Source organism: Pristis pectinata, chromosome 8 (genome assembly GCF_009764475.1).
Source record: "Pristis pectinata isolate sPriPec2 chromosome 8, sPriPec2.1.pri, whole genome shotgun sequence".
NCBI classification, from domain to species: Eukaryota; Metazoa; Chordata; class Chondrichthyes; order Rhinopristiformes; family Pristidae; genus Pristis; species Pristis pectinata.
The window spans coordinates 73,960,710-73,986,114 of NC_067412.1; the positions used below are offsets into that span (position 1 = coordinate 73,960,710).

The following is a 25,405-nucleotide window of genomic DNA, read 5'->3' on the forward strand; positions in this document are numbered from 1 at the left end:
TGAGGCAAGGTAAGGATGGTAGAGTGAAGGAACCATGGTTGACGAGATGTAGAATATCTTGTCAAGAGGAAGAAAAAACTTACCTGAGGTTTAGAAAGCATGGATCAGACAGGGCTCTGGAGAGTTACAAGGTAGCCAGGAAGGAGCTTAAGAATGGACTTAGGAGAGCTAGAAGGGGCATGAGAAGTCCTTGGCGAGTAGGATCAAGGAAAACCCTAAGGCGTTCCATACATATGTGAAGAATAGGAAGATGACTAGAGTGAGGGTAGGACTGATCAGGGATAAAAGAGAAAGCGTGCCTGAAGTTGGAAGAGGTAGGGGAGGTCCTTAATGAATACTTTGCTTCAGTATTCACCAGAGGGAGAGACCTTGACGTTTGTGATGATGGCGTACAATAGGCTGATACGCTAGGGCATGTCGACGTGAGGAAAGAGGATGTGCTGGAACATTTGAAAAACATTAGGATAGATAAGTCACCGGGGCCGGACGGGATATATCCAAGGTTATTATGGGAAGCGAGGGAAGAGATTGCTGCACCTTTGCCAATGCTCTTTGCATCCTCACTGGCCACAGGATTAGTGCCAGATGATTGGAGGGTGGCAAATGTTGTTCCTTTGTTTAAGAAAAGGAGTAGGGATAACCCTGGGAATGAAATTCCAGTGATTCTTACTTTAGTGGTGGTCAAATTACTGGAGAAGATTCTTAGAAACAGGATTTATGGGCATTTGGAGAAGCATAGGCTGATTAGGGACAGTCAGCATGGCTTTGTGAGGGGCAGGTCGTGCCTCACAAGCCTGATTGAATTCTTTGAGGATGTGACAAAGCACATTGATGAAGGTCGAGCTGTAGATGTGGTGTACATGGATTTTAGTAAGGCATTTGATAAGGTTCCTCGTGGAAGGGTCATTCAGAAAGTCAGGAGGCATGGGATGCAGGGAAACTTGGCTGTGTGCATTCAGAATTGGCTCACCCATAGAAGTCAGATGGGTGGCGGTAGATGGAGCGTATTCTGCCTGGAGGTTGGTGACCAGTGGTGTTCCACAGGGATCTGTTCTGGGACCTCTGCTCTTAGTGATTTTTATAAATGACTTGGATGAGGATGTGGAAGGGTGGGTTAGTAAGTTTGCTGATGATACAAAGGTTGATGGTGTTGTGGATAGTGTAGAAGGTCGCTGTAGATTACAACAGGATATTGATGGAATATATACCTGGGCTGAGAAGTGGCAGATGGAGTTCAACCCGGATAAGTGTGAAGTGATACACTTCGGGAGATCGAATTTGAAGGCAGATACAAGGTTAATAGCAGGACTCTTAGCAGTGTGGAGGAACAGAGGGATCTTGGGGTCCATGTCCATAGATCCGTCAAGGTTGCCATGCGGGTTGATGGAGTTGTTAAGAAGGTATATGGTGTGTTGGCCTTCATTAGTCAGGGTATTGAGTTCAAGAGCCACAAAGTGATGTTGCAGTTCTATAGAACTCTGGTTAGACCACACTTGGAGTATTGTGTTCAGTTCTGGTTGCCTCATTATAGGAAGGATATGAAGCTTTAGAGAGGGTGCGGAGGAGATTTACCAGGACGTTGCCTGTATTGGAGAGCATGTCTTATGAGGATAGGTTGAGTGAGCTAGGGCTTTTCTCTTTGGAAAGGAGGATGAGAGGTGACCTGATAGATGTGTACAAGATGATAAGAGGCATAGATCGAGTGGACAGTCAGAGACTTTTTCCCAGGGCGACAATTGCTAACACGAGGGGACATAATTTTAAGGTGGTTGGAGAAAGGAAAAAGAGGGATGTCAGGGATAAGTTTTTTATACAGAGAGTGGTGGGTGCATGGAATGCACTCCCAGCAAAGGTTGTCGGGGTAGATACATTTGGGACATTTAAGAGACTCTTAGGTAGACACATGAATGATAGAGAAATGGGGGGCTATGTGGGAGGGAAGGGTTAGATAGATCTTAAAGCAGGATAACATGTCGGCACAACATCGTGGGCCAAAGGGCCTGTGCTGTGCTGTAATGTTCTATGTTCTATTTCATTGAGCTCTGACACTTTGACCAGTCTTGCATGTGGGACCTTTCAAAGCTCTTACTAAAGTCAATATAGACTACATCAACTGCACTTCAATATACTCAGTCACCTGGAAAAATCAGTCAGACAGGTTCTCCCCTTTAAGAACACCACCTTAAGAACCCATATCAATCCAGTTCCTTCGAAGTTTTCCAATAGTTTTCCTACCACTGACATTACGCCCATTGGTCTATAGTTACACTGCCCTTCTTGTATAAAGTACCATATTCAATGCCCTTGTGGTCAGAGAAGATTTGAAGATTCTGTCAGATCTCCAGCAATCTCCTTCCTTGATCCCAATAGCAACCTGTGGATACATCTCATCAGTCCCTGGCGATTTATCCACTGTTAAGCCAGTTAAGACATCCCGATGGCAATTTGTTCTAGAGTTCCACATTCACTCTCCCTGAATTCTCCAACCTCAATGTCTTTCTCCATAGTGAAAACAAGCAAGGAATATTCATTTAAGATCTCACCTATGTCCTGTGTACAGTTTGCCTCTTTGGTCCCTCATGGGCGCTATTCTTTTCATGGTTACCTTCTAGCCCTTGGTATATCTGTGCTATTTTGTGCTTCCCTTTATCCTCCTAATTCCTTTATTAAATAACCCCCACACATTCTGTCATCCTGTCAGACCTGTCTCATTTTCAGTTCTCTAAACCTGCCACAGGGTACTTTTTTCTTTATCTAGTCCTCAATATCCCTTGACATCTAGGGTTGCCTGCATTTGTTTGCCTTTCACCATAAAGAGAACGTGTTGGCCTCAAATTTAGTGTTTCATTTTCAATGACTCCTACTGGACACATGTAGACTTACCTGCAAGTAACTGCTCCCAGTCCACTGTTGCTGCATCCTGTCTTATCATGTTGAAATGGGCCTTCCCCAATTCAGGACCTTAAGTTCCAGTCTATATTTAAATTTCTCCTTAATAACTTTAAAACTTGGGGTTATGTTCACTATTTTCAAAATGCTCTCCCACTGACACTCCCTCCACTCCTGACTATCTTCTCAGAGATTGGATCCAGTACTGCCCCAGGTAGGGCTATCCATGTCCTGGCCAAAAAAAACACTTGGTTGCACCTCTTCTGAGCCTTTCGCACCAAAACAATTCCAGTTAATATTGAGGAAGTTGAAATTCCTTGCTGCTGTTATCCTTCATCTTATGCATCTCTGTCATTTGCCTATGTGTCTGTTCCTCCATCTCCTGTTGTTAGTATGCCTATAGTACATCCCCAGCAAAGTGATTCTTCATTTTTGCTCTTCTTTCAATTTAGTGTATTGCGTATGTAATATCCTTTACACTAGAGAAAGTAAATGCAGTATGTGTGACCCCTGTGTAGAACACCTCTGTTCATTCTGGTATTTTTTCTCTGTAACTACTCTTGTTCATCTCCCTCTGTTTTACACTCCAAATCCCTTCCTTAGACGGCAATGAAAATAATTGTCATCTGGACAACTTCGATTTTTCCCCCTTTCAAAGACAATTCTTTTGCTTTCTTCACCTTTTCATCGTTCTGCAAATTAAAGCATCTTGTTTTCTCACTTTTTCAGTTTTGATAATAAAAAATAATGACCTGAAACTTTAGTTCTGTTTCTCTGTCCACTATCTGACCTGCTGACTATCCATAGCATTTTTTGTTTTTGTTTCATATTTCTAGCATCTACAGTTTTACTTTTGCTTCTCAGTTATTTGAAACACCTGCCTCCAGGAAGCAAGATGGTTGACAACCATTCCTACTCAACTCCCTCGTTATTCTCCCTCTATTAAATCTGAGACAGGTTTGGTTCAGATTTCTGACATCCCACCTAACCCAATCCCATTTATATTAAGGGTTAAAATTATTTCGGCGTTTCCCTTGCCTCAATTTTATCAAAGGGCACCTATTCTGAAGAAACAGAAATTAAGCCTGGGGTCCTTCACATCAAAAAGTCAGAAAGGATAAATAATAAAGCAGAGATGGAAGTGTGTGGTTAAAATGTGGCAATTGGTTGACCTGTTCCAATGTTATGCTGCCATACCTGTTGCAGTTTTCATGGTGCTTGTCAGCAGATTTGTTGAGCAACTTTGCAGAGGCAAGAGGTGGTCAGCATATTTAAATAGAGGTCCTATGTTGCAATAAATACTCCTGATTAAATTTGTACTGCATCCTGGGTTTCCCATGAGTTAGCAAGGTTGCCAGAGAAATTGTGGTATTGACCAGATGTTTATCTACATGTTTGACTTTCCATGTGAAGGCTTCTACGCTTAATTATGGGTTTTAAAAACAGGATTCTGGAAATACTCAGCAGGTGTTCTGACAAAAGGTCATCAACTTGAAATATTAGCTCGGTTTCTCCCTCCACAAATACTGGAGGCAGAATCGGAGTTAATATTTCAAGTTGATGAATATTTCCATCATTATCAATTTTTATTTTGGATTTCCAGCATTTGCAGTTTTCTGTTTTTCATTCATTGCTAGTAGTATTTGCTTATGGTATTCTACAGATAGCGGTTTAATGATTTCAGTTGCCAATGGAGAATTTCATAATGGGTCTACCATTGCTGCAGTTTTCTGGACTGATGAAGAAGAGATAATGTCGGAAAAAGAGCAACACCAGCAAGAGCAAACTGAAGGAGCTGCATGTGGCCGCAGTATAGTAGCTTTAAAGGGCCTGTGCTCATACAAGGCCATAGCCACTTAATCATGATACTTGATCATGAAGCATGGCTTTGCTTTGAAAGTCTCTAAATGGTGAGGCAGATATTTGCCTGCAATCTCCTTATCCACACTAGTGTGAAAAGTTGTTGCCTTATGATTTTTCTCCTGTGCAAAATAAGTATGATATTGATTTTAATATTTTGAGATTTAATGAGAATAATGCTTTTGCAGTCAGTTTTCAATATCCATGTTATTGCTTCATTACTTTCCATATCTGAAATTCCCTTAACTTTGCTCTAGATGGCAATCTAATGCCATAAGAGGGCAGGCTATTTTATCTGGAAAAATAAAGGCATTTTACTTCTAGATCTGGCAAACAGGGCATTGTTGACCTGATTTGTGCTTTAATAATAGCAGATTGAAATGTGAAATCAGTACCCTGCATAATAATAGCAGATTGAAATGTGAAATCAGTACCCTGCAGAGCTCCTGATGCATAAAGTTGAGCGGTATGGTTACTCTGTGCTCCTCATGGATATGGTTTTCTGGCCACTTGTTGAGGGAGGCTACAGTGAGATCTGCAACTTGCTGCCCAGAAAATTTAATTATTTCCCCTCAAGTTTCAATTCCATAATCTGTTGCTGATATACAAACTTTTTCATTCAGTGCTGACAAGCAAATTACTTTGTTGTCTCATATTTCAAATTTCATTTACTTTGATCCTGACTGTTACTTTGTTGTTGATTGATTTTAGAGTTGGCTTGTGGTTGGAAAAAGTGTCAGAAATTATTTTCAAGATTGGTGTATAAATAAATGTATGGTTAGGAATTTCCTGTAGATGCAATAGTATGAGCATTTTTTCTTTAAAAATTCCATACTACTTGTGTTTTAATCAAGTTAATAACACTGTACATCTTTTTTCCTTCTGTCTATATTTCCTCCACAGAGTTTGGAAATGTTATATGCAAAGCTAATGGCTGGATCTGATGGACTACCAGATGTAAATGTTCTTAAGAATGATGTGGAAAAGGACCTTTTCAAAGTGCATTCCTATCAGGCAGAATCAGTATGTTGACGTCTTGAGACACTATATTAAGATTACAAGAGTTAATAATTTGTATAATATGTCACTATTTACAGTGGGTCATTCTCAGGTGGTATACTGGAAACATTGGTAGGTTCTTGACAAGTAAGCCATACAACAATGGTTTTTGGTCATCCTGTTTTTATATAAAACCTTGTAAAATGTGGCATGATAAAATTACAATGCTCTTGGTGAATGTTCTGCATAACAGTTAAGCAATTGCATCTCATTATGGTGAAAAAGTGCAGCTGCTCATGCAGCAATCAGTTCATAGTGGAGCTTTCACTAGCACCAGCTGCCAGAGAGGTATACTTGTAGATTTTAGGCTGGACGAGAGAGCATAGAGAATTTTCCTTTGTTCATATCATCTTGTGGGTGACAAACCTTTAGCCAATAAAGGAAGCTTGAGACAAAATAAATGAATACCTGAACTTGGCACAAAGGCTCCTGGAAGCATAATATCAGTTGGAAGCAACAAATAAGAACAAAAAACTATGTACCTTTGAAATTCCTAAGCACTTAATTTCATAAAGAGGCCTTGCACCCGTTTTTACCAAAGTGTTTGATAATCGACTTCCAGATGCATTTAAACCCATTGTTGCACCACATGCAAATATTAATAATACTCCTGCCTACCTTGGGAAAAGCTACAGATATCTCTTTCAGGCTCCTGTCGTTTTTGATGATCTTTCAAAACAGATTCCACAATAGCACCCTAGTTTGTAGCTGTAGTGAGATGAAATCTTAACAGAGAAAATATGACTAATGTATACATGAAATTCAAACCATGTGCAAGACTTCTTAATATTATGTGGATGGATATGTCTCTAGCTTGTAGAGCAGCTTACTTGCAGCTACTAGAAAGAAGATGGATGAAATATACAGAGTTAGCTGAATTGGTATCCAAGAAACTTCCTCTTCCAGAGTGAAAGAAATAAAATTCTGTTGTTTCAGCAAGGATGCTACTTATAGTGAATTGTAATCCATAATTTAGGATCCCTGATCTTCTCAGCTCACTGGCTCTTTTACTGCTGAATGATTTCTGCTGAAGGAGGAAGAGGCTTGAGTTTAATGTGGTGAATCTGTAAAAAGTGTCATGCAAGTCAGTATTCTGTTTTGATTTATAGATTCTATTAACTTTTCCTCCTTCATTCTTAGGCTGTGATTCAGTGTGATCATAAGAATGCAGTGACTTGTATCCAGCGCTGTAAAGATATGCTGCTCAGAATGCCAAAGGAGGTTTGTTAGTGCATTCTATATTTATACATTAATTATGATCACTGTAAAATGCAGATTGTGGCGGTGTTTAAATGGAGTATTCATTGGATTTTGCATTGAGTTTAACTAATCCTCGGGTGGTTATATTTGATTCAAGGTTGAGTCACTAGTATAACTAATATAAAACAAATATACCTGAGGAAGGGCCTTTGACCTGAAACATTAACTCCATTTCTCTTTCACAGATACTGCCTGACTTGCTGAGATTTTCATATCTACAAGAAACACATACATACACTTTTCATCTTATAATGAAGTGATGTATTTAGTCATCTTAGTATATGTTGGGAAACAACCCACAAGGGGCATGTATTTTCTATATTGTTGTGTCATGCACAGAGCCTCTTTGAAAATATGACAGCATTCAGTTTGCACACACATTTATAAATACTTTCAATATCAATCCAGAAAAATAATTATAAGTCTGTAGTTACAAGACAGAAGACTACAAATGGAACTTGTTATATTCTAAAGGTCTTGGAAGCAGGCAATGGGGAAAGGTTGTTGTGCCAAATCCAAACTTAGAGTAAGGTATACTTAGCTTTATTCAAAATCCTAATTGTATTAATTTGAAAACTAATAAAAAGATTGAAAAAGAACAAAATCCTAATTGTAAAAACAACATACAAGCACTTGTATCTTGCACAGCATACTATCTATTAAAGTGCAAAGTGATCACTCTTGGTTAGGCTTGTGGTTTCACTTTGTTCTTTGAGTCCCAGAATTGGGATTCCTTCTGGTGAGTGTTTTTCCTTAGACCTCTCTCTGATTCTGGGTTTTCATGCTCTTCCTGGGTTCGGGAAGGAGTTAAATCCTGTTTACAAGATGCACCTCTTTCCTATTTCCTTTGTTTTCCTCCATTAAGATGGTCCTACATTGATAGTCCAGTTCAAGTTGGACCTATTTCATCCATCTTAATTCTGTTGCAGCTGGATGATTGGTTGCCACAGTATTTCTTCCATTTCACCAGTTGTGCAGTATACTAATGTTATGGACTCGGTGAATGTCCCTTTAAGATAGAGTTAGTAGTGTGTGTGTGTGCGGCGTGCTTACGTCAAACGAAGATAAAGGACGTAATAACATTTTTGAAACAGTCAGTCGAAGTCAGTCAGAGGAGAGAGAGAGAAAAGAGAGAGAGAGACACCAGCCTGCTAGTTTCTCTGTCGATGGATGAGAAACAATAACTATGTCTGTTACTACAATCCATGTATGGAAATTGGGAATAATCCGGTGGAGTTCACTTTGTTGCTGACCTGTAGAGGGAAACAGGTATTTGTGTGGACGGCCACGATTCGGATGCTTTTCGGGGTGAGGAAGTCACTACTGAGTAAACACTGAGGTGTCGATTGGGTTCCATTGTGGAACATTTGGATTTCGTAATTACTCTCTCTATGTTCTCTACATCTACGTCTTATCTTCAGACAATGGTGGTTGTTGAAGAAGCCTTTGCTCATGTTTCACCTTACGGCTTGCTGAACTGAACTTTGAAAACTATTCCTGTACTTGGAGTTTGGGAATTTGCCACGCACACACGACAAGTTTAGTTTTTGGGGTTAATGTTTAAGGTTTAACATTTTTACTTCTAACATTCTAACGTTTTTACTTTTATTTTTCTTATTATCATAAGTAGTTATTAATAAAGTAGTTTTTAACACTGAATCATGACTCAGTGTGTTTCTTTTGTTGCTGGCTCGTAACACTAATTAATAGTACTGAGACATTCGATTCAGAGTGTGAAATTAGTTGCTCCTGACAGTTCATACAGGGACCACACTTCCCATGTGGGTTTCACGGCCATGTCTCTTCACTTAAATATTTCACTCTCTTAACCTAAGCCTCTAGTTTTCACTTATTACCAGAGCAACCAGCTCTTCTGTCTGCCGTTGAGGCCTTGGATTTTGTTGGAGATGTCTTGCAGATCTTGAGTCTTAGTAAAGCAAGTTAACTTCCCAGTTGATCCTGTGATTAATCAAATCTGGAGATTCACTCCTACAATTACGTCATTATCGATCTCCTTGCTTATAGTTTCTTAACATTCTCAGAGAACTTAACAGACCATTAACCATCCCCACGTGTAACAACCTCCAAATATTTATTCAAACTGAAAAGTGTCCATTTTTCTGTTTTGTGACTGCTGTTTTAACCCTCTAACACCACAAGGTGTTAAAATAAAGCTCCATTTATCTTGCTTAGCTGTCTCTGGTATCAGTTAATACTATTCCCCTGATAGTTTTCCAGACAATTACATTTCTTTTGTGTGGTGAAGGAGCACTCTAGAAAGCTTGGCATATACTGTACATGCATCAAATGTTGTAATACTATTTGGAAATCGTACTCTGTTAACTTAGCTGGTATTAATTGGATCCTTTACTTCTGGGCTTGAGTAGTGATAACAATTTGAACATTGTTGAATAACATTCAGTGGAATGTGCATGCATGTAAATGTTAGATGAAAACAGAGTAGCCTTGGCTGAAAAGCAGTTCACAGATGAACAGTTTTCTTGTAAGGCTTTTATAAAACTACGCAGTGTTAGCAACATTGGGTAACTGAACCATATGGTCATTCCTTTTATGATAGCATGTATCACAGCCTTTTGAAAAGAGGAACTGAGACAGAAAGGAGGACAGAAAGGCACATAGTTGATTTGTAGATGTTTGCTCTGATGCACACTGATGGACATTTGAAAATTTACCCTTCACCATTTGTTACCTCCTTTTGTTTAGACAGGTTATTTGTCCCTGCTGTGTTACAATTTTGGAGTAGAAACTTATCAGCAGAAGAAATACGAAGAAAGTGCTTTCTGGTTGAGGTAAGGTCAATTTATTTAATACAGGTTGAAACACTCTAGTCCATTATTCTATAGTTTGGCAACCCCCGTGATGTTTTGAATCTGTCGTTCAGATCTATATTAATTAGCTAATTTTAACTAAGATCTAAAATCAACTAAAATCTGTATTAACCTGTAGCTAAGGAATCTACCAATGGCACTTCTGTGCATTTCTGACTTTGGGAAACTTTGGGTTATGGACAGTTCTCGGAACCCTTGCTTGACCTGGAAGTGTCTGTGTTTAAAAAGAACACTTCTTCTGCTCGGTGGGTGGGGTTGGACATTTTCTCTGGTCAGATTTTCTGTGGTCTGGCACCAGTCAGGTCCCAAGAGTGCTGGATTAGAGAGTTTTGACTTGTAATTTTGATGGATTCTTTAATGTTTCTTTTGATGAAGTTATTAACTTTAACCCTTCTGTAGAAATACCAACAAAAAAGGCATGAGTTAGGGTAGACCATATAGTTTTGCCATCAGTAAAAACATGGCTGAACTTTTACATCCACTCCATTTTCTTGTCTCTTTACCCTTTGATTATTTCAGTGACCCAAAGCCCATCAGTCTAAATCTTAGGTATACTTAGATCATCAAAGGCCATCTGTGATTGAGAGTTCCAAGATCTACAATCCTCTGATTGAAGTGATTTCTTCTCCTCCCAGTTTTAAGAGGCTGATGCCTTATATTGAGACCAGGATCCTTGTTGGTAGAGTATCCAGAGAGGGAAAATAATCTCAACATCTATCTTGACAAATGCACCAGGAATATTATGTATTTCATGTGATCACCTATTCTTCTAAACTCAGTGTGCAGTCTTGGCCAATATATTAGTCCAAATTCCACAAGGTGGGTTACATGTGAAGAATTTCCCTGGACTTTTTCCTGCTCCATTCCTATAACTCTGAAAGGTTTGCTCAACAAAAAAAAAAGCTAAATAGGGTTTCTGATTGTCTGGCAGAGTAAAGATGACAGTGCAGGAATAACCCCAAGAAATTTCTTGATAGTGTCTTTAGAAAAATTGAGTAATTTTACAATTTATGGAAGGCCTTTTGTAAAATTAAATTTATAAACCTGTGACGGTTCAATAGCTGTAGACTATACCAGACACAACTACAGTATACAATGTAACTTCTAGAATTGTCCTTACGAGTTGCATGGGATGAAAGCTTGTAAACAGTGTTTTATGCTGGGCCCAGCAATTGAATGCATACAATCCTACTTCCCAGGCAGCTGTTTTTTCCTCCTCCATGACATCCACTCCTACTCCATCAAGCTCAGTTGGACCCAGTGTACTTTGGTCAAATTTACCTTCTAAATATCCTTGTCTGAATGTATCTGACTTCTTATTAGCATTGTGTCAAGCACTGTGAGATGCATAGTTGTTCTTAGTCACAGGCTCCTTTCTTAGCCCTTTCTATTGTACCTGCAGAATGAAAGGAGAATAAAAAGTGCATGTTTTCACCGCATCTATGATGTGTGACATTCTGATCAGAGGTAGAAGCACATGTAGCACATTTGCCTCAAGACTATTCTGCCCTTAAATATCATGAGTTATCCTGTATCTTGTCCACCAACCCACATGATTTCCTTGGAATCCAGAATATTAATCTCAGTCTTGAGTGCATGCAATGAGTGGGGATCCAAAGATGATGAGAACAGAGAAATCCAAAGATTTGCAACTTATTTAATTCCTAAATAGTTTCAGAATAATGAGTTCACTAAGATTATGTAGCCAGGGAAAACGCACTCAAGATTTACCCTTTCATTCGCTTTTAGAATCTATGATTTCCTCTGATTTCACAATCTCATTCCTTTCATTTGTTCATACTAATGCTTCTTGCTGTCATTTTCAGTTACATTGTCCTGATCGGAACATTGATCGTCTGTCTCTTATACATTTGAAAGAACCAAATCCTTCTATCCAATCTAAAATGGACCTTTGGAGAGAGTATGCTGAAACATTATAATTTGGCTCACAAGGGCCTTCACCCTGAAACATTATTTCGTAGTATCAACTTGTTTCTTTTTAGAGATTTATGATGTGATTGACTAAAAATGCATTTTCTTGCAATTAATGGAAGTAGGAGTGTCAGTTACTCAGGAATAGCCAACATTTGCACATAACTTAAAATACATACATACAACTCTGTTTGATGACTTAAGCTGTTTGATGTTTATTTCTTGACATGAGGCAACGCTTTGATCAACTTGCATAAAAGAACTTTCAACTTGTGTTTACCCATGTACTTTTTTCTTTTACTGCAAGAATGTGGTTGGCTGGATGATGCCATGCAAAACATTTAAAGGAAAATGTGATCCTGTTAGTTGGATTTTGTTAACACTGTTAATGTTACTAATGGTGTGTTTTCTACCACCAGTCAGAGCTATGACATTGGGAAAATGGATAAAAGATATTCCCCAGGTTCTCCTGTGCAGGTATGTACAGCTTCTATGTTCATTATATATCATAAGAACATAGAATGTAGGAACTTGTGGTCCTCTAAGTCTGTCCAAAAATCTACCAGTTTTTGTCTTATAGACACCGAATGACCAAGTATATTCAAGTCTGCTCTATTAGTCAATTAGATCATGACTAGTTCTTTATTTCAAGTTCCTTTTTTCATCTGCACTTCATTTTTTTCATTCCCTTATTGTCCGAAAATCAATCTCAACATTAAAATATTCTCAGCAACTTATTATGTCCACAGGCCTATCAGGTAGGGAATCTGTTCTATGTCTCTTAAGAAAGTCCATCTGGTGAACGTTTGTTCCAGCACTTCTAAGCAAATATTTCTTTCTTTAGTACAGAGACCAAAATTGCAGATAGTATATCAAGTACTACCCAATGTGGTCTCCTTAAATGCTGCAGAAAGCCTTAATTATTCCAGCATTCCAATCCCACATCTGATCTGATTTTTGTCTTATTAACTGCTTGCTGTACCTACATGTTAATTTTCTGTACTTTGTATTGAAGGAACCCTAAAGGTTTTACTGTGCTATACATGATTAAAGGCCATGTTAAAGATAATGGGATAGAAACTTGTCTTGTGGGCGTTTACATTAATGCACTATGATCACAGCAGCTTTTTTTATCCTCTTACAAAATTTGGTTTCATTAAAGGCAAGGAAATGAATTTTGGAAGTAGAGTGCAAACTGTAACTACTACTGCATTATGCATTTAGTGAATCAACCAAGGATGCCTTTCTACTCCAATGTATTAAGGGATGCAAACAATATGAAGAATTATAGGAGATATAATTTATAACTGACATTTCTCTATTTTAGGCCAAGGTTTTGCGTTTATTGGCTAATGTTTATCTGGAGTGGGACATCAAGCAACACCAGGAGAGAGCTCTCAATGCTGTCATTTTGGCAAATGAAGTAAGGGCATATTATGCAGTTCTGTAGGTACACTTACCACGTATGTCTTTTAATTTAGCATAATCATCTGATTGCTTTCAACTGTGGAATGTTATCATTCTGTTCACTGCCTTTCTCAGAGTTAGAAGTATCTTTCGTCTTGAATGCCTTTCTTCCAGAGTGCATCTCATGATTACACTTGCGGGCTACCCCCAGAATGCTCTACGCAAAAAGATGCATTTCACTGTTTTGATGTACATGTGACTAATAAAGATATCTACTTTGTTACCAACCGCCTTACAAAGCTTCCAAAAGTCTCTTGCACTTTGAAAATGAGGGGCATTAAAGGAACACAAGGTGTTGTTGATTATATTTTTCAGTCTTATATCTGTTTGAACCAGGGATATTTACTCAGGAAGTCTTCAAGGGAGAATAAAGTAGGAAAAGGAGAAAGAGCTTTATTTGGGGACAAAGCTTGGTGCTCTGCATGGCTACGTTCTTGATTTAGACATGCCAGGGATGGTTTTCAAAAGAATGAGACATGGGTTTGCTGAGAGTTTTGAGATCCGGAGAGCATCATTATTAGAGTTGAGGAGACAGGAGGTGTCAGCAATGTAAGATGTAGTAAAAACAAAGTTGATGAATGGAAAATCATGAATTAGAACCTAAGAGAGAAAATTTTACTGTTTTCTGATGAGGAGTTCTGGTTACTTAATCCAATAGGAAAATCCCCATCCAGCTGGACTGTTCTTAAAGATAAAAATCCTTTTGAGCTGTGCTTTTCCTGATGAAACTGTTTCTGCAGGTAAGAAGCAGAAATTTCTTTGAGCTTGACATGGACCTGAATGAGTTGCAGTGTATCAATTAATGAAAAAAATTATGGCATCAAGCTATTGAACACTGGCAGTATGATATTGACATCAGAATACTGACACAATGAAGTTTTCCAAATGTTAGGAATAATTTTATTATAGTAATGTTTTTATTATTTAGTTTTTTGTATAATAGAAATTTTTGAGTCCAGTAGGTATGTCAGGCAGACTCTTCCGTAACAGCACTACCACAGGTCCTTTGCAGGTAGTACTGTAATGGACTAGGGAGATGATTCTTCACCATTTTTGATGGCATTTATGGGTGATAAATACCTACCACCCTTGAGTAACAATAAATACAGAGAAACCCAAATCCTCAGATGACAGTTCCTGTGCTGCCACCCTTATTAATAATCATCTCGTTGCCAGACTGCCCCACATAAAATATAAAAGCCGGAATCAACTATTTCAGCATTCTGAACAAAATTACTGAATCCTGAACCGAAGTGGGTGAAGGCAGAATTTGCATAATGATGCGCTGATTCTGGATAATAGGTTAGTGTCCAGTGTACTGCACAAAAGTATTGCAACTTCACTGGCTCTACTGGAAGCTGAAACCTTAGTTGACATGCTGGATATTGATTGGGTCTGGAGAGTTGACATGGAGCTGGCCAATGTTTTCACATTGGGAAGGATGGGTTTCATCCTCTGTGTAGCTTCTCTTCAGCGCCTATTATCATGTGTGATTCAATTTCTACTCCATTATATCTGCATATTCATTGAGTATATCTAAGCAGAGCAAGTAAATTTTAAACATTTTGACACAACTTTGTTTAAAAGTTTCGACATCATCTGATTCTAATTGGTCTTTTTGTTTACCATTTTGCATTTATTTTAGCTGTCAGCGATCTCCTTGGAAAAGTATCACTTACTGTTTGTCTTGAAGCTGCAAAACTACTAATGGAACATGACCGGTCAGTGAAATTCACTTGCTGCAACAGACATATGATGCAGTAGATTTTTGATTTTACTTCCTGGGTATTGAGAATTGTTTAGGTTGTGTAAAGAATGTGTGATATTGTATCATTTCCTTTCTACTCTCAACTTGAGTGATGCATTAACACTGAAAAATCAATCCCATGTATTTATGTATTCCTATCTGGAAGACTTGCATGCTGTTGTCACATTTTCTGATTAGATCTGTTTGAAATTTTACCAGTGCATGTAGTTGGGTTTACATTTATGTTTCCCTTGCTTATATAACCAATTTTCTATTTTGTTGATGAACCAGTCTCATTTGCAATTTTTCCTAATGACTTAAATTTGTAACGACCCAGAAAGTTTTAAACAAACTAAAATGAAAAGTCAAAGGATTATACATTTTCAAAAAATTTGATTACATTTACTGTTTATTAAGATATTCATTCTCATTGGTTTGTGTCCTCTTGCTGCACTTTTGTAGAATTTATGGCCCAGGTTTTCCTGAATAATTGCATTATAGTGATGCTCAATCTATTGCATTGCTCATTATTCCAGTGCAGAAGTTCTAGAAAATTATAGCATGAGTAAGCTTGCAAGAGTTAATCTATCACTGGGTCAATTTTGAAATTCTTGCTGAAACTAATAAAAGTTAATTAAAACAGTCCACCTTTCAACATCGAAGACAGTTTTTTGGCAAGTTGCAAGCATGCTAATTAAGAAAGGTGCTTATAATTTAAAGATAACTTCATGGTTTAGAGATTTATTTGTTACTAGGTGGTAATAACTCCAAGAAATATTTATTGCTGAATCCATACATAGAATGCTGCCTTAATAATTAATGCATAATATTTCAACAGAGATGTGCTGTCCTTTGAATTTCTGACAACTCTGTCCAAGCGGTTTGAAACCTGTCATGATATTGGGAAGATTTTGCTGGTGCACTTTATGCAACTTTTACAGAGAGGCAAAGAGCTCCTTGCCAAACAAAAAATAGAAGACATTATTGCAGGTAGGAAATTATCAAGTAGATTGGAACTCCTCACAATAGCAGTATTTAGGTAGGATATGCCATAAACTGTTAAGATTTGTGGTTTTCACTTTTTTTTCTAAATGAGCACCTGTTATCATTGGGCTGATCGAGTTATTATTTTGAAATGACTCGTCAGGAAATAATGCAAATTGCCCTTTAGTTAGATCAAGTTAGATGTCACATTATGTTTTAGTAGACTTTATAATTACATTTCTAATAAGAGTATATGATAAACTCAAATTTGGAAGAAAGGCTGCTTGTACTCTTGCAATCTTATTTAAATCATTTAAGTAGTTAGGCTGGTTGATAGTAGCATGATGGCTTTTGGAGTGAGGTGGTGGGATATAAGGAAGAATGATAAAGATCTGAAATAGTGGCATAAGAGAGCAGCTGTTGTTCCTTTGAGAAACACAGTATTTTTTTGATGTCATTGAGAGAAAACTCTTTGGATTATTTACAGTATTACAAGGAAACCCGCTAAGGAATATTTCAGTTACAACGATTAAAGCTGTGTACATAAAAAAAATAGGTATTTCCACACACTTAGGATTTAAAGTAGCTATTAGGAACCTATTTTTTGTTTAAATTAAGAGAAAATCATTTTTTAATTAATTCACCACTTAAACCATATCTTGCCATTATAAAGGAAAATCCGTTAAACTCTTTAAATGTTTATTTCCTTATTTGTTGTTCTTTCTTTGCATTTAATGTCAAAAGGGGGTTGCTGTAGTGTATCCTGGCTTTCCAGTCTGGTTGTCTATATCTTTCATCCTGTGTGTTGCCTAGTATACTCTAGCTCAGTTTGCTCCTTGATTCACATTGTAACAATTTTATAGCCAGTACCTTTTGTGACACTAACTATCCTTTATCTGTATTTGGGACTGACGCTGGATATGTAGAATTTCTCATCCATCATTGTTTGATTAAAATTGTCATAACTATTTTGCATTTTATCCTATGCAAAGTAATATGCCTTGCAGATGCTTTGGATCTTACCATGCTTCTGTAGCCCTTTATATAAATTTTGTATAATGTTGTTTTCCAATATTTTTTGATAATGGATTGGATTTGGTAAGGGCAGAAACTATTAAGAAATTCAGTGAAGTCTTTCTGAGCACTCAAGATGAAGTACTAACACATGGTGCATATCAACATCAAGGTACCAGAAAATAGAAACCTGATTTGGATATCAGGGGAAATATTAGCATATCTCTGTGTATCCCTGAGCAGTTTCAGGATATAAGTGTGCAGGTGAACCTGGAAGTCTTGATGTTACAATTAGCTGTTTGCCACTGGTTTACAGAGTGCATTGTGACACTGCATCCTCTTGGAGTTCACCCTGTACGTGTACTTGTCGTTCATTTCAGTGGAGAAAAATGGCTACAAAGGACTATGGTATTTGTCAATTTAGATTTTTTTAAGTAGTTTTGTATACTTTATAAGTGAGTCATAATACAGCATGCAAATAGACCCTTAAGCCCGCCATGTCCATGCCAACCATAAATTACCCACCTACACTAATACCATTTACTAGCACTTGCTCTATAGCTTTCCATACCTTGGCAATTCAAGAGCTTGTCTATGTACTTAATTAAATACTGTTAGAGTACTCATCTCCATCATTAGTTCTTGACACCCGAATTATGCAGAAAAATTTCTTACTATATGTCCTATCTCTGCCCAAAATAATTTTATATACCTCAATCAGATCCCCCTTCAGCCTCCTCCGTTCCAAGGAAAACAAACCCAGCCTCTTCAGTATCTCCTCATAACTGAAGCACTCAGTCCCAGACAACATCCCGGTGAGTCTCCTGTGCATGCTCTTTAGTGTAATCATGTCCTTCCGATAGTGTGGTGACCAGAACTGCACACAATATTCCAGTGTTGCCTTTAAAGCTATATCATAACCTCTTTGTTCTTATATTCCGTCACTCAGCTAATGAAGACAAGTGTACAGTTTGGCTTCTTAACCATCTCATCCACCTGTACTGCCCACCTTCAGGGATGCTTAAACTTGTAGACCAAGGTCCCTCTGGTCCTCAATACTACCTAGGGTTCTACCATTCATTGTGCATGTCTGGTCCTTACTATCCTCTCAAAGTGCATCACCTCAGGATTAAATTTCGTCTGCCATTGCTCTTCCCATTTTACCAATAAATATTTTCCTGTAACCTAATACTGTGCTCATTATCAACGGCATCACCAATTTTCATTTAATCTGCAAATTTACTAATCGTAATTTGAAGTATGTTTCTAGATTTACCTATGTAACATCACCTTCTCACTGTCTCCTTTGAAGACCAAGGAGCTAAATTTCTTCAGGCTACTTTCATACTTTTTTCTGATGTTTGCTGTTAGCCTTTGGCCTATTTAATTGTCTGCCTACAATGGTTGAATATCTTTCTTGTACCCCTTTAATCAGAATTGGAACATGACTCAAAAGTGGCCAAACCAGAACAGGGGATAGATTAAGAATAGCATTTAGTTTATTTTGGACTTCTCCCCATGCTTGGCCAAATGCAGAAGTCCAAGATGAGCTGAAAGTCTATGATGCCATTGATGATAGGTTTGCCATTGAGCCCAGTGGCAGAATATTGATACACTGGGGAGGGTCTGGATGCACTGCATCAGATCCCAGCTTTACACTATGGTCAGCTGATATACAGACAGCAACTCATTTTAATGAGGTTACTGACACTCCAGATAAAGGACAGTCAAATAATTTTAATTTAATATTTTTTGTTATTTGTGAATGTTTTATTTCTTGATTACATTTATTTTTAAGACTTCTAAGTATTTTTATTTATAATTACTTAAATATTTAAAAACAGTTCAAAAGCCTTTGATAGTGGCGAGCTATCAGAAGTAGTCAGGGTGTACCTGGGTAGAGTCCTCAATAGTAGGTAACCTTAGGCCAATTGGCCTCCTGGAATATGTCCTGTTTTGCAAGGCGCCTCTCAGGTGCAGAGGGTCATTTTGTTCAGCCTCCAATATCTGGGAAAGGAAGCTGCTTGAGGGTAGTTAGCTGGGTGCAGTTAGAACTGGCCCACCAATCTATATTCCCCTTCCTAAACAATTCAACAGTTTTTTTTTTGCTTTATTAATTGTGGCTTCAAAGTCAGCTTTCTACATTCAATTTCAGAATCAAGTTTATTATCACTGACATATGTTGTGAAATCTATTGTTTTGCAGCAGCAGTACAGTGCAAGAGATAAAGACATAAAAGTTACTATAAGTTACAAAAATAAATAGTGCAAAACAGAAATAACAAAGTAGTGTTCGTGGACCATTGAGAAATCTGATGGTGGAGGGGAAGAAGCTTTTCCTGAAATGTTGAGTGTGGGTCTTCAGGCTCCTGACCTTCTCCCCGATGGTAGTAATGTGAAGAGGGCATGTCCTGGGTGGTGAGGGTCCTTAATGATGGATGCCGCCTTCTTGAGGCACTGCCTCTTGACTATGTCCTTGATGGCGGGGAGGGTTGTTCCCGTGATAGAGCTGGCTGAGTCTACAACCCTCTGCAGCCTACAACCCTCTGAAGAATGTTTGTTTATTTGTTGAAAAGAAATAACCCTTTGCAAATGTTAACACTTTAAAATTACTTGCAGATAGAGGTGGTTCACATGCTGGTTTGTTGGGAATTTGTTATTTGGCCAAATATATTTTTCATTAAATATTATTGAATGGTAATGTTCTTCACGACTTCTGTTCCAAGAACAGGCCTTTGTGTTTATTTTCATTATGGTCAATTCTTTTAATCACAATTTCAGGTCATTACACAGGGAAAAGGCTTTCATCAGAAATTCTAACTCAATTTCACATCGTTCTCTGGGAAAGAGCTGCCAAGTATTTTGAGGTGAGATATACTAGAAATCTCGTGAAATCCTACAAAAAGTTATGAAATGCAACCTGGACCTGGGTCCCTTAATACTGAGGTCAGTTTTCTATTGCATCCACTTTTAGTGAGGTCTAATATTTTTTACCATTAAAGTCCATATAAATTGTCCTCGAACATTCAGTTGATACTTTATTTGAGCTTCATTTATCTGTTTTGGACTCTGGAGTAGAATTTCTGCTTTGTGAACAATTGGTGAAATGGGCAACAATTGCAAATAAGACCCCTTTTAAAATGTTTATTTTTCTCTCTTGAGTTCTGGCTCCAACTCACTTGTATGTAAGCAAACACAGAATCTCACTTTGAACCTTAAGAATCAGGCTGTGTCAATCCATCATGTCATAGAATCATAGAAATCTATGGCACAGAAGGTAGCCATTCACACCATGTATTCCACACAGGGCAAAAATGGACTCTAGGTTAATCCCACCCATAATTAGCCTCACTTTTAATGACTGAATATAACTTTTAGAAATGCATAGACTGTTTCTTGTTATATTGGAACACAGTACTCTGTTTCCTAGCAAATTAAAAACAATTCAAAGGCCTTTAAAATACCCAGTTCATGCTTCGGTGCAGAAGAATGAGCTTTTTTTTCGAACTTTGTAAAGGTCCTCAGATATGCACAATTAGCATAAACACTGGTAATTGTTTCATCTGGTGAGAACCGTGAGTTTTGTAGTGATTTCTGCTTGCTGTGTTATGTGGTTTAAACTTGTGCAAACAATTGTGAAAATGTTCTGCAACCTAGCAAAAACACAAGTTCCATTTACTTAATGCAAACATCCAGATCCAGATGTTGGGCAGTTTTTATTTTACCTGTTACTATCAGATATGAAGATGAAGACCATTATATTACATGAAAAATAGTTTGTCCACGATAGAGAGGTGATATTTCACTTCTTTATTTCTGAGGTGGAGATAACAGAATGGATTATATAAATGCTTCTATTGTACTGTAGCCCTATGTCAGATGTATACTCTGGTTCAACAAAATTCTAGAACTAGTGTCTTATAAAATTACTGCTTAAAACTACTTTTAATAGTCCCCCATGATCAGATCTGATCTGCCTCCTATAGTTTTGGGCCACTATGACCTTACTGCATGTCATGTTTTGAAAGTTTAGAAAAAAATGTCCATTAATGATCACTCTTTCAATGTCAATTATCTGTTATGGAGCTTCCATTTTTTTTCTCCATTACCTAGTCATTAAATGTGAAAATAATACTTTATTGAATAGCTACTAACTGCTCTTAGATGAAGGAAAAGAAGAGCAGAGGGAGACCAGGGATGGTGAAACACATGCCAATCCCTTCATTAGAGTAGGGCACCTTGTTCTGCACAACCTTCACCTTTTCCAGTATCAGGGCATGCAGAAGATGCATTAAATTGATTTAAGCCCATGATACAGTGTATGATCTAAACAGCATGAGGCTTTGAGTGGGATACAGTAAGGGCAGTAGCGTTTATATGTCAAAGTTGGGAGCATAAAATGTCTTGCAAACCTTTATGAACATGAAAAGCACTTTGACTCAACACATTGAAAAGTGGTTACAACTTAGTAGTCAGCAATGTGTAATTATAGAAAGAGTGGTTCACTCTACTCAACTCATTACACTACTTCCAGGGTTGAGTAGCCATCAGAAGGTTTGAGATAGAGGGCTTATTGTCAGCCTTTTTCTGTTTCAGTGTACCTGGATGGTTCCTTGTCCACATTCTTCCTAGTTCCTATCCCAAACAGAGTGTTTCCTTTATTCTAACTGTGGCATAAGTTCAAATGCAAGTTCTGAAAAATCCAGACACCTTTTAACTTTTGAAGAGTCAGGAATTCTATTACTGCCATGTTTTTCCTCCCAAATTTTTAGGTGCAGAATTATACTGAGGCACTCCAGTGGTACAGTTATTCATTAAGCTTTTTTTCTGCTGGGCAAATGGATCAGAATCTAGCTAGACTGCAAAGAAACAGGGCATCGTGCTATCTACATCTGAATCAGAAGGAAAAGGTAATTTTATTCTATGTTACTCAGTTCTTTTGGTGGGGGGGGGGGGGTAGCGGCTATCACAATGTTTCTATGTGCATTTTTCTTGGCAGACATCAAAATATGTTTTAGGTTATGCCGTTAGAAGAGAGAGGGCTAAATTGGATATCCCACCAAAAGCAGGTCTGAGTATTTTGATGTGTCCATTCAATGTAATGCAGAGAGTACTTTTTGCTGCTTGCTAATTATAATGATCACTGTGAGCAGAGAGTACTATCATTGACCACGTACATAAGCTGTGGGCTGAATATCATTCCTTGGTAGCTGTATTTAAATGCACACTACCCAACTTAAATTTCATCTGCACTTTTAAAAGGTGTATTGACATCTGTTGGATTTGCTGACATAATTTGAAATTCTTTACAACAATGACTAACAAGGAGACAGTTCTGTGTACTAAATTTTTATGGTGCTATAGAGTTGGTGATAGAAAAGGTGGTGAGTTATTGTGCCAGATTATGCTGGACCAGATGCTTGCAATTCCTCCACATTCTCAACCATATATTTTAACAGTCTGGGGTAGAAACCATCAGACCCTGGTATTTGTTGATAATATCAGTTCCTCCATCACACATTTTTTAATTGGATGTAATTACAGGCAACTTTAAAATGTACTTAGCCGGGTACATGGATAGGAAAGGTTTGGGGGGATATGGGCCAAACGCAGGCAGATGGGACTGGGTTAGATGGCTGGACGAGTTGGGTCAAGGCTCTGCTTCCATGTTATGACTCTTGCACTACGGCCATTCTCCATTACAGAATTCACAAATTTAAGATATGGTGTAAAATTTGGTCTCGTGGAATTTATATGAAAAAAACAAAATAAGTAAACATTTTTTTCAACTCTCATTTCTTGATGTTTGAGCAGATTATGCAGCTTCGTGTTACAGAAAATCGCGATACAGACAGTTTTCTGGGAATGAACACCCCCCTCCCCCCATAATGCGGGGGTCACCTGTAGCTCTTTATATAGATTTACTTCTGATTTTCTTTGTCACTCCCTTTATTCTGTCACTGTGATGATACTGTGTACCTTTCGTGAGTAAGGTTATTAATATAACAAAAATCTTATTTGGAAACAGCCTCTAATTAAAGCAGCAGCCTTTTGCTCATCATTTGACTGCTTCAGAGCAATACATCTGTTAACTTTGTGAAATAGTTATGTTAAGCAATCTTAAATTTGAGTTTACTTTTTACAGATGATCAGTGACCAGACTGTCTTAAATTGTAGATTAATGAGTCTCCTCAAACTTCTTATTTTTAGGCAAAAGATGCCATAAAAGAAGCAGAACAAATTGACCCCGATAATATCTTCACACAGTTCAGTGTCTACAAAATTGCCATTTTGGAAAACGATGTACAAAAAGGTAATTGTAAGAACAGAAAATGTTGGAGATACTCAGCAGGTCAGTCAGCTTGCATGCAGAGAGAAGTATAATTAATACTTCAGGTCCATGACCTTTTATTTCTGATTTCCATTTTCTGTTTTTTGATTTTAGAAAGTATTGGTTGTACTGTTAGGAAATAAAAGATCTATAGAAAAGTTGTGTTCCTTTTGCAAAGAGCTTGACACATCCAATAACCACCGTTCAACTTTTCCCCAGAAACTGTATTGTGCAATGTCACGTTTCTGTGCACTATGCAATATAATTTCTGTTAAAAATAAGGCAGAGTTAAAAGTCATGTGGATCTTAAAATTCTCAACTCTTGTTCTAGATCTTTCATTCGTACATTGCACTGCCCCATGGAGATTCCCAGACCCATGTGTTTCTGGGATTTCACTGCATGTGTAGACTGTACCTTATGTGGACCATTCATTAGAAGCAGGCTTTCATAGCACTTGTTAAACTGTTGAGCAGGTCCCAAGCCAGCCCTTAGAATCTGACTCGGGTAGATCTACTTCACATATCTGCTCATCTTCTGGTCTCCACAACAACATCTGATCTCCACAACCTCATCTGACCACTCACCCCACTCATCAATTTGCTATTAAACATAAACATGCACATAAACATAAACATAAACCTACCACTCCTACAAACTCCCAAACTGGTAACTGCATCCCCAGTTTGTTTACTGAACTCCCTAATCCCTGGTAGTGGGTTTTCTACTAATTCTGATCTCTTCACTTACTGATTAAGGTCAGCACGATTTCTGATTCCCCGCATTCACCCTTTGCCACTTGCCAGCCTGGGCTTCACTTTCCTTGTGAATATCATCCCCTCCCTCCATCTTCGCCTTAGACTTGATCTAATTTGCTTCACGGAGTGTGCAGGAGAAAGACCCTTCTTTGTGCAAAGACAGTTTGATAGTTTACATGCCTTGGGCCTTAAGCGCAACTGAATTTCATGTCAGCAGATCCGCAAATTGTTTGTTGGCCCACTGCATAGTGAGTGACCCATCTATGCGGTACCAGTCAATTCCTAGACTCACTGGTGTTTCTTTATTAAAATTTCATGGAGGAAAGTAAGTTGGATTGCAGAAGAAAAAGTGAGATGGGGGAACAATACACTGGTGGGTGGGGGAGATACATCAACTTCAATGAAAAGTAAAAGCAAGGAACCTATTTAATTACCAATCTTTGCTAGAATAGCGTGGTTTAGAGAATGTTTCGGGGAAATTGAAAGAAAAAGTGAAGATGATGAAACTGAAACAAACAAGAAAATTCACTTTTAGTTTTTCTTTTAATGTATGTATAAATACTAAATTTCCCCTATTAACCATGTGCCAATGCAGAAGGACAGTATGTATTCTAAGTTTAATAATGCAGTTATTTCAGTGTAATGATTACAAAATATGATCAGAAAGATATAATTTCTGAACCTTTCTATTGTGCTTCAGCTGTGCAGGCAATTAAAACCATAGGGAAACTTGCAGAAAAACCAGAAGGATACGAGGATAATATGTTAACCAACAAAATCCCAGTGACTGATTTTTTGAGTCTTGCTGCACAAGTCGCTCTCGAGGTAAGGAAGATTAGTTTTGTAAAATCAGAATATTGAAAATAAAGTAGAAGATATTTTTAATAATTTATATTGGAAAAAAATGTTCTGAATTGTTGTAAATGACTTCAGCAAAAAAAGTGCACTGCATATTGATGTAAGCAATGCCCATTTGCAAAGTTCATTACTACTACTACTGGATGACTGGAATACTTCAAAATTCGTTACATTGTTCTGCATTAAACTTCACTATAACATTGTGATATAGATCTGTTCAAAAATTATTTTGCAATTGATAGAACTGATTGATAGAAAGGAATACTGCAGAATGTGAGGGGTGATCTAATGGCCGTCTGTAAAATTATAGAGTTTTTTGATGGAATTGATGCAGAGAAAATGTTTCCATTTGTTGGGAAGAGCATAGGTCACTAAGAAATTGAATCGGAAATTCAGAAGA

The 25,405-nt window shown here is 37.8% G+C and overlaps 1 protein-coding gene across 1 annotated transcript in view; it reads left to right on the plus strand.

Annotated features, from left to right (window-relative positions):
• The window catches only part of tex11 (testis expressed 11), a 73,409-nt gene that overhangs the window by 20,733 nt on the left and 27,271 nt on the right, over positions 1–25,405 (plus strand). The window contains 12 exon segments of the mRNA XM_052022316.1: positions 5,653–5,772; positions 6,949–7,029; positions 9,793–9,878; positions 12,269–12,326; positions 13,177–13,272; positions 13,975–14,056; positions 14,962–15,037; positions 15,902–16,053; positions 19,842–19,927; positions 21,833–21,970; positions 23,271–23,373; positions 24,848–24,972. Coding sequence (XP_051878276.1) covers positions 5,653–5,772; positions 6,949–7,029; positions 9,793–9,878; positions 12,269–12,326; positions 13,177–13,272; positions 13,975–14,056; positions 14,962–15,037; positions 15,902–16,053; positions 19,842–19,927; positions 21,833–21,970; positions 23,271–23,373; positions 24,848–24,972 — 1,203 coding nt within the window.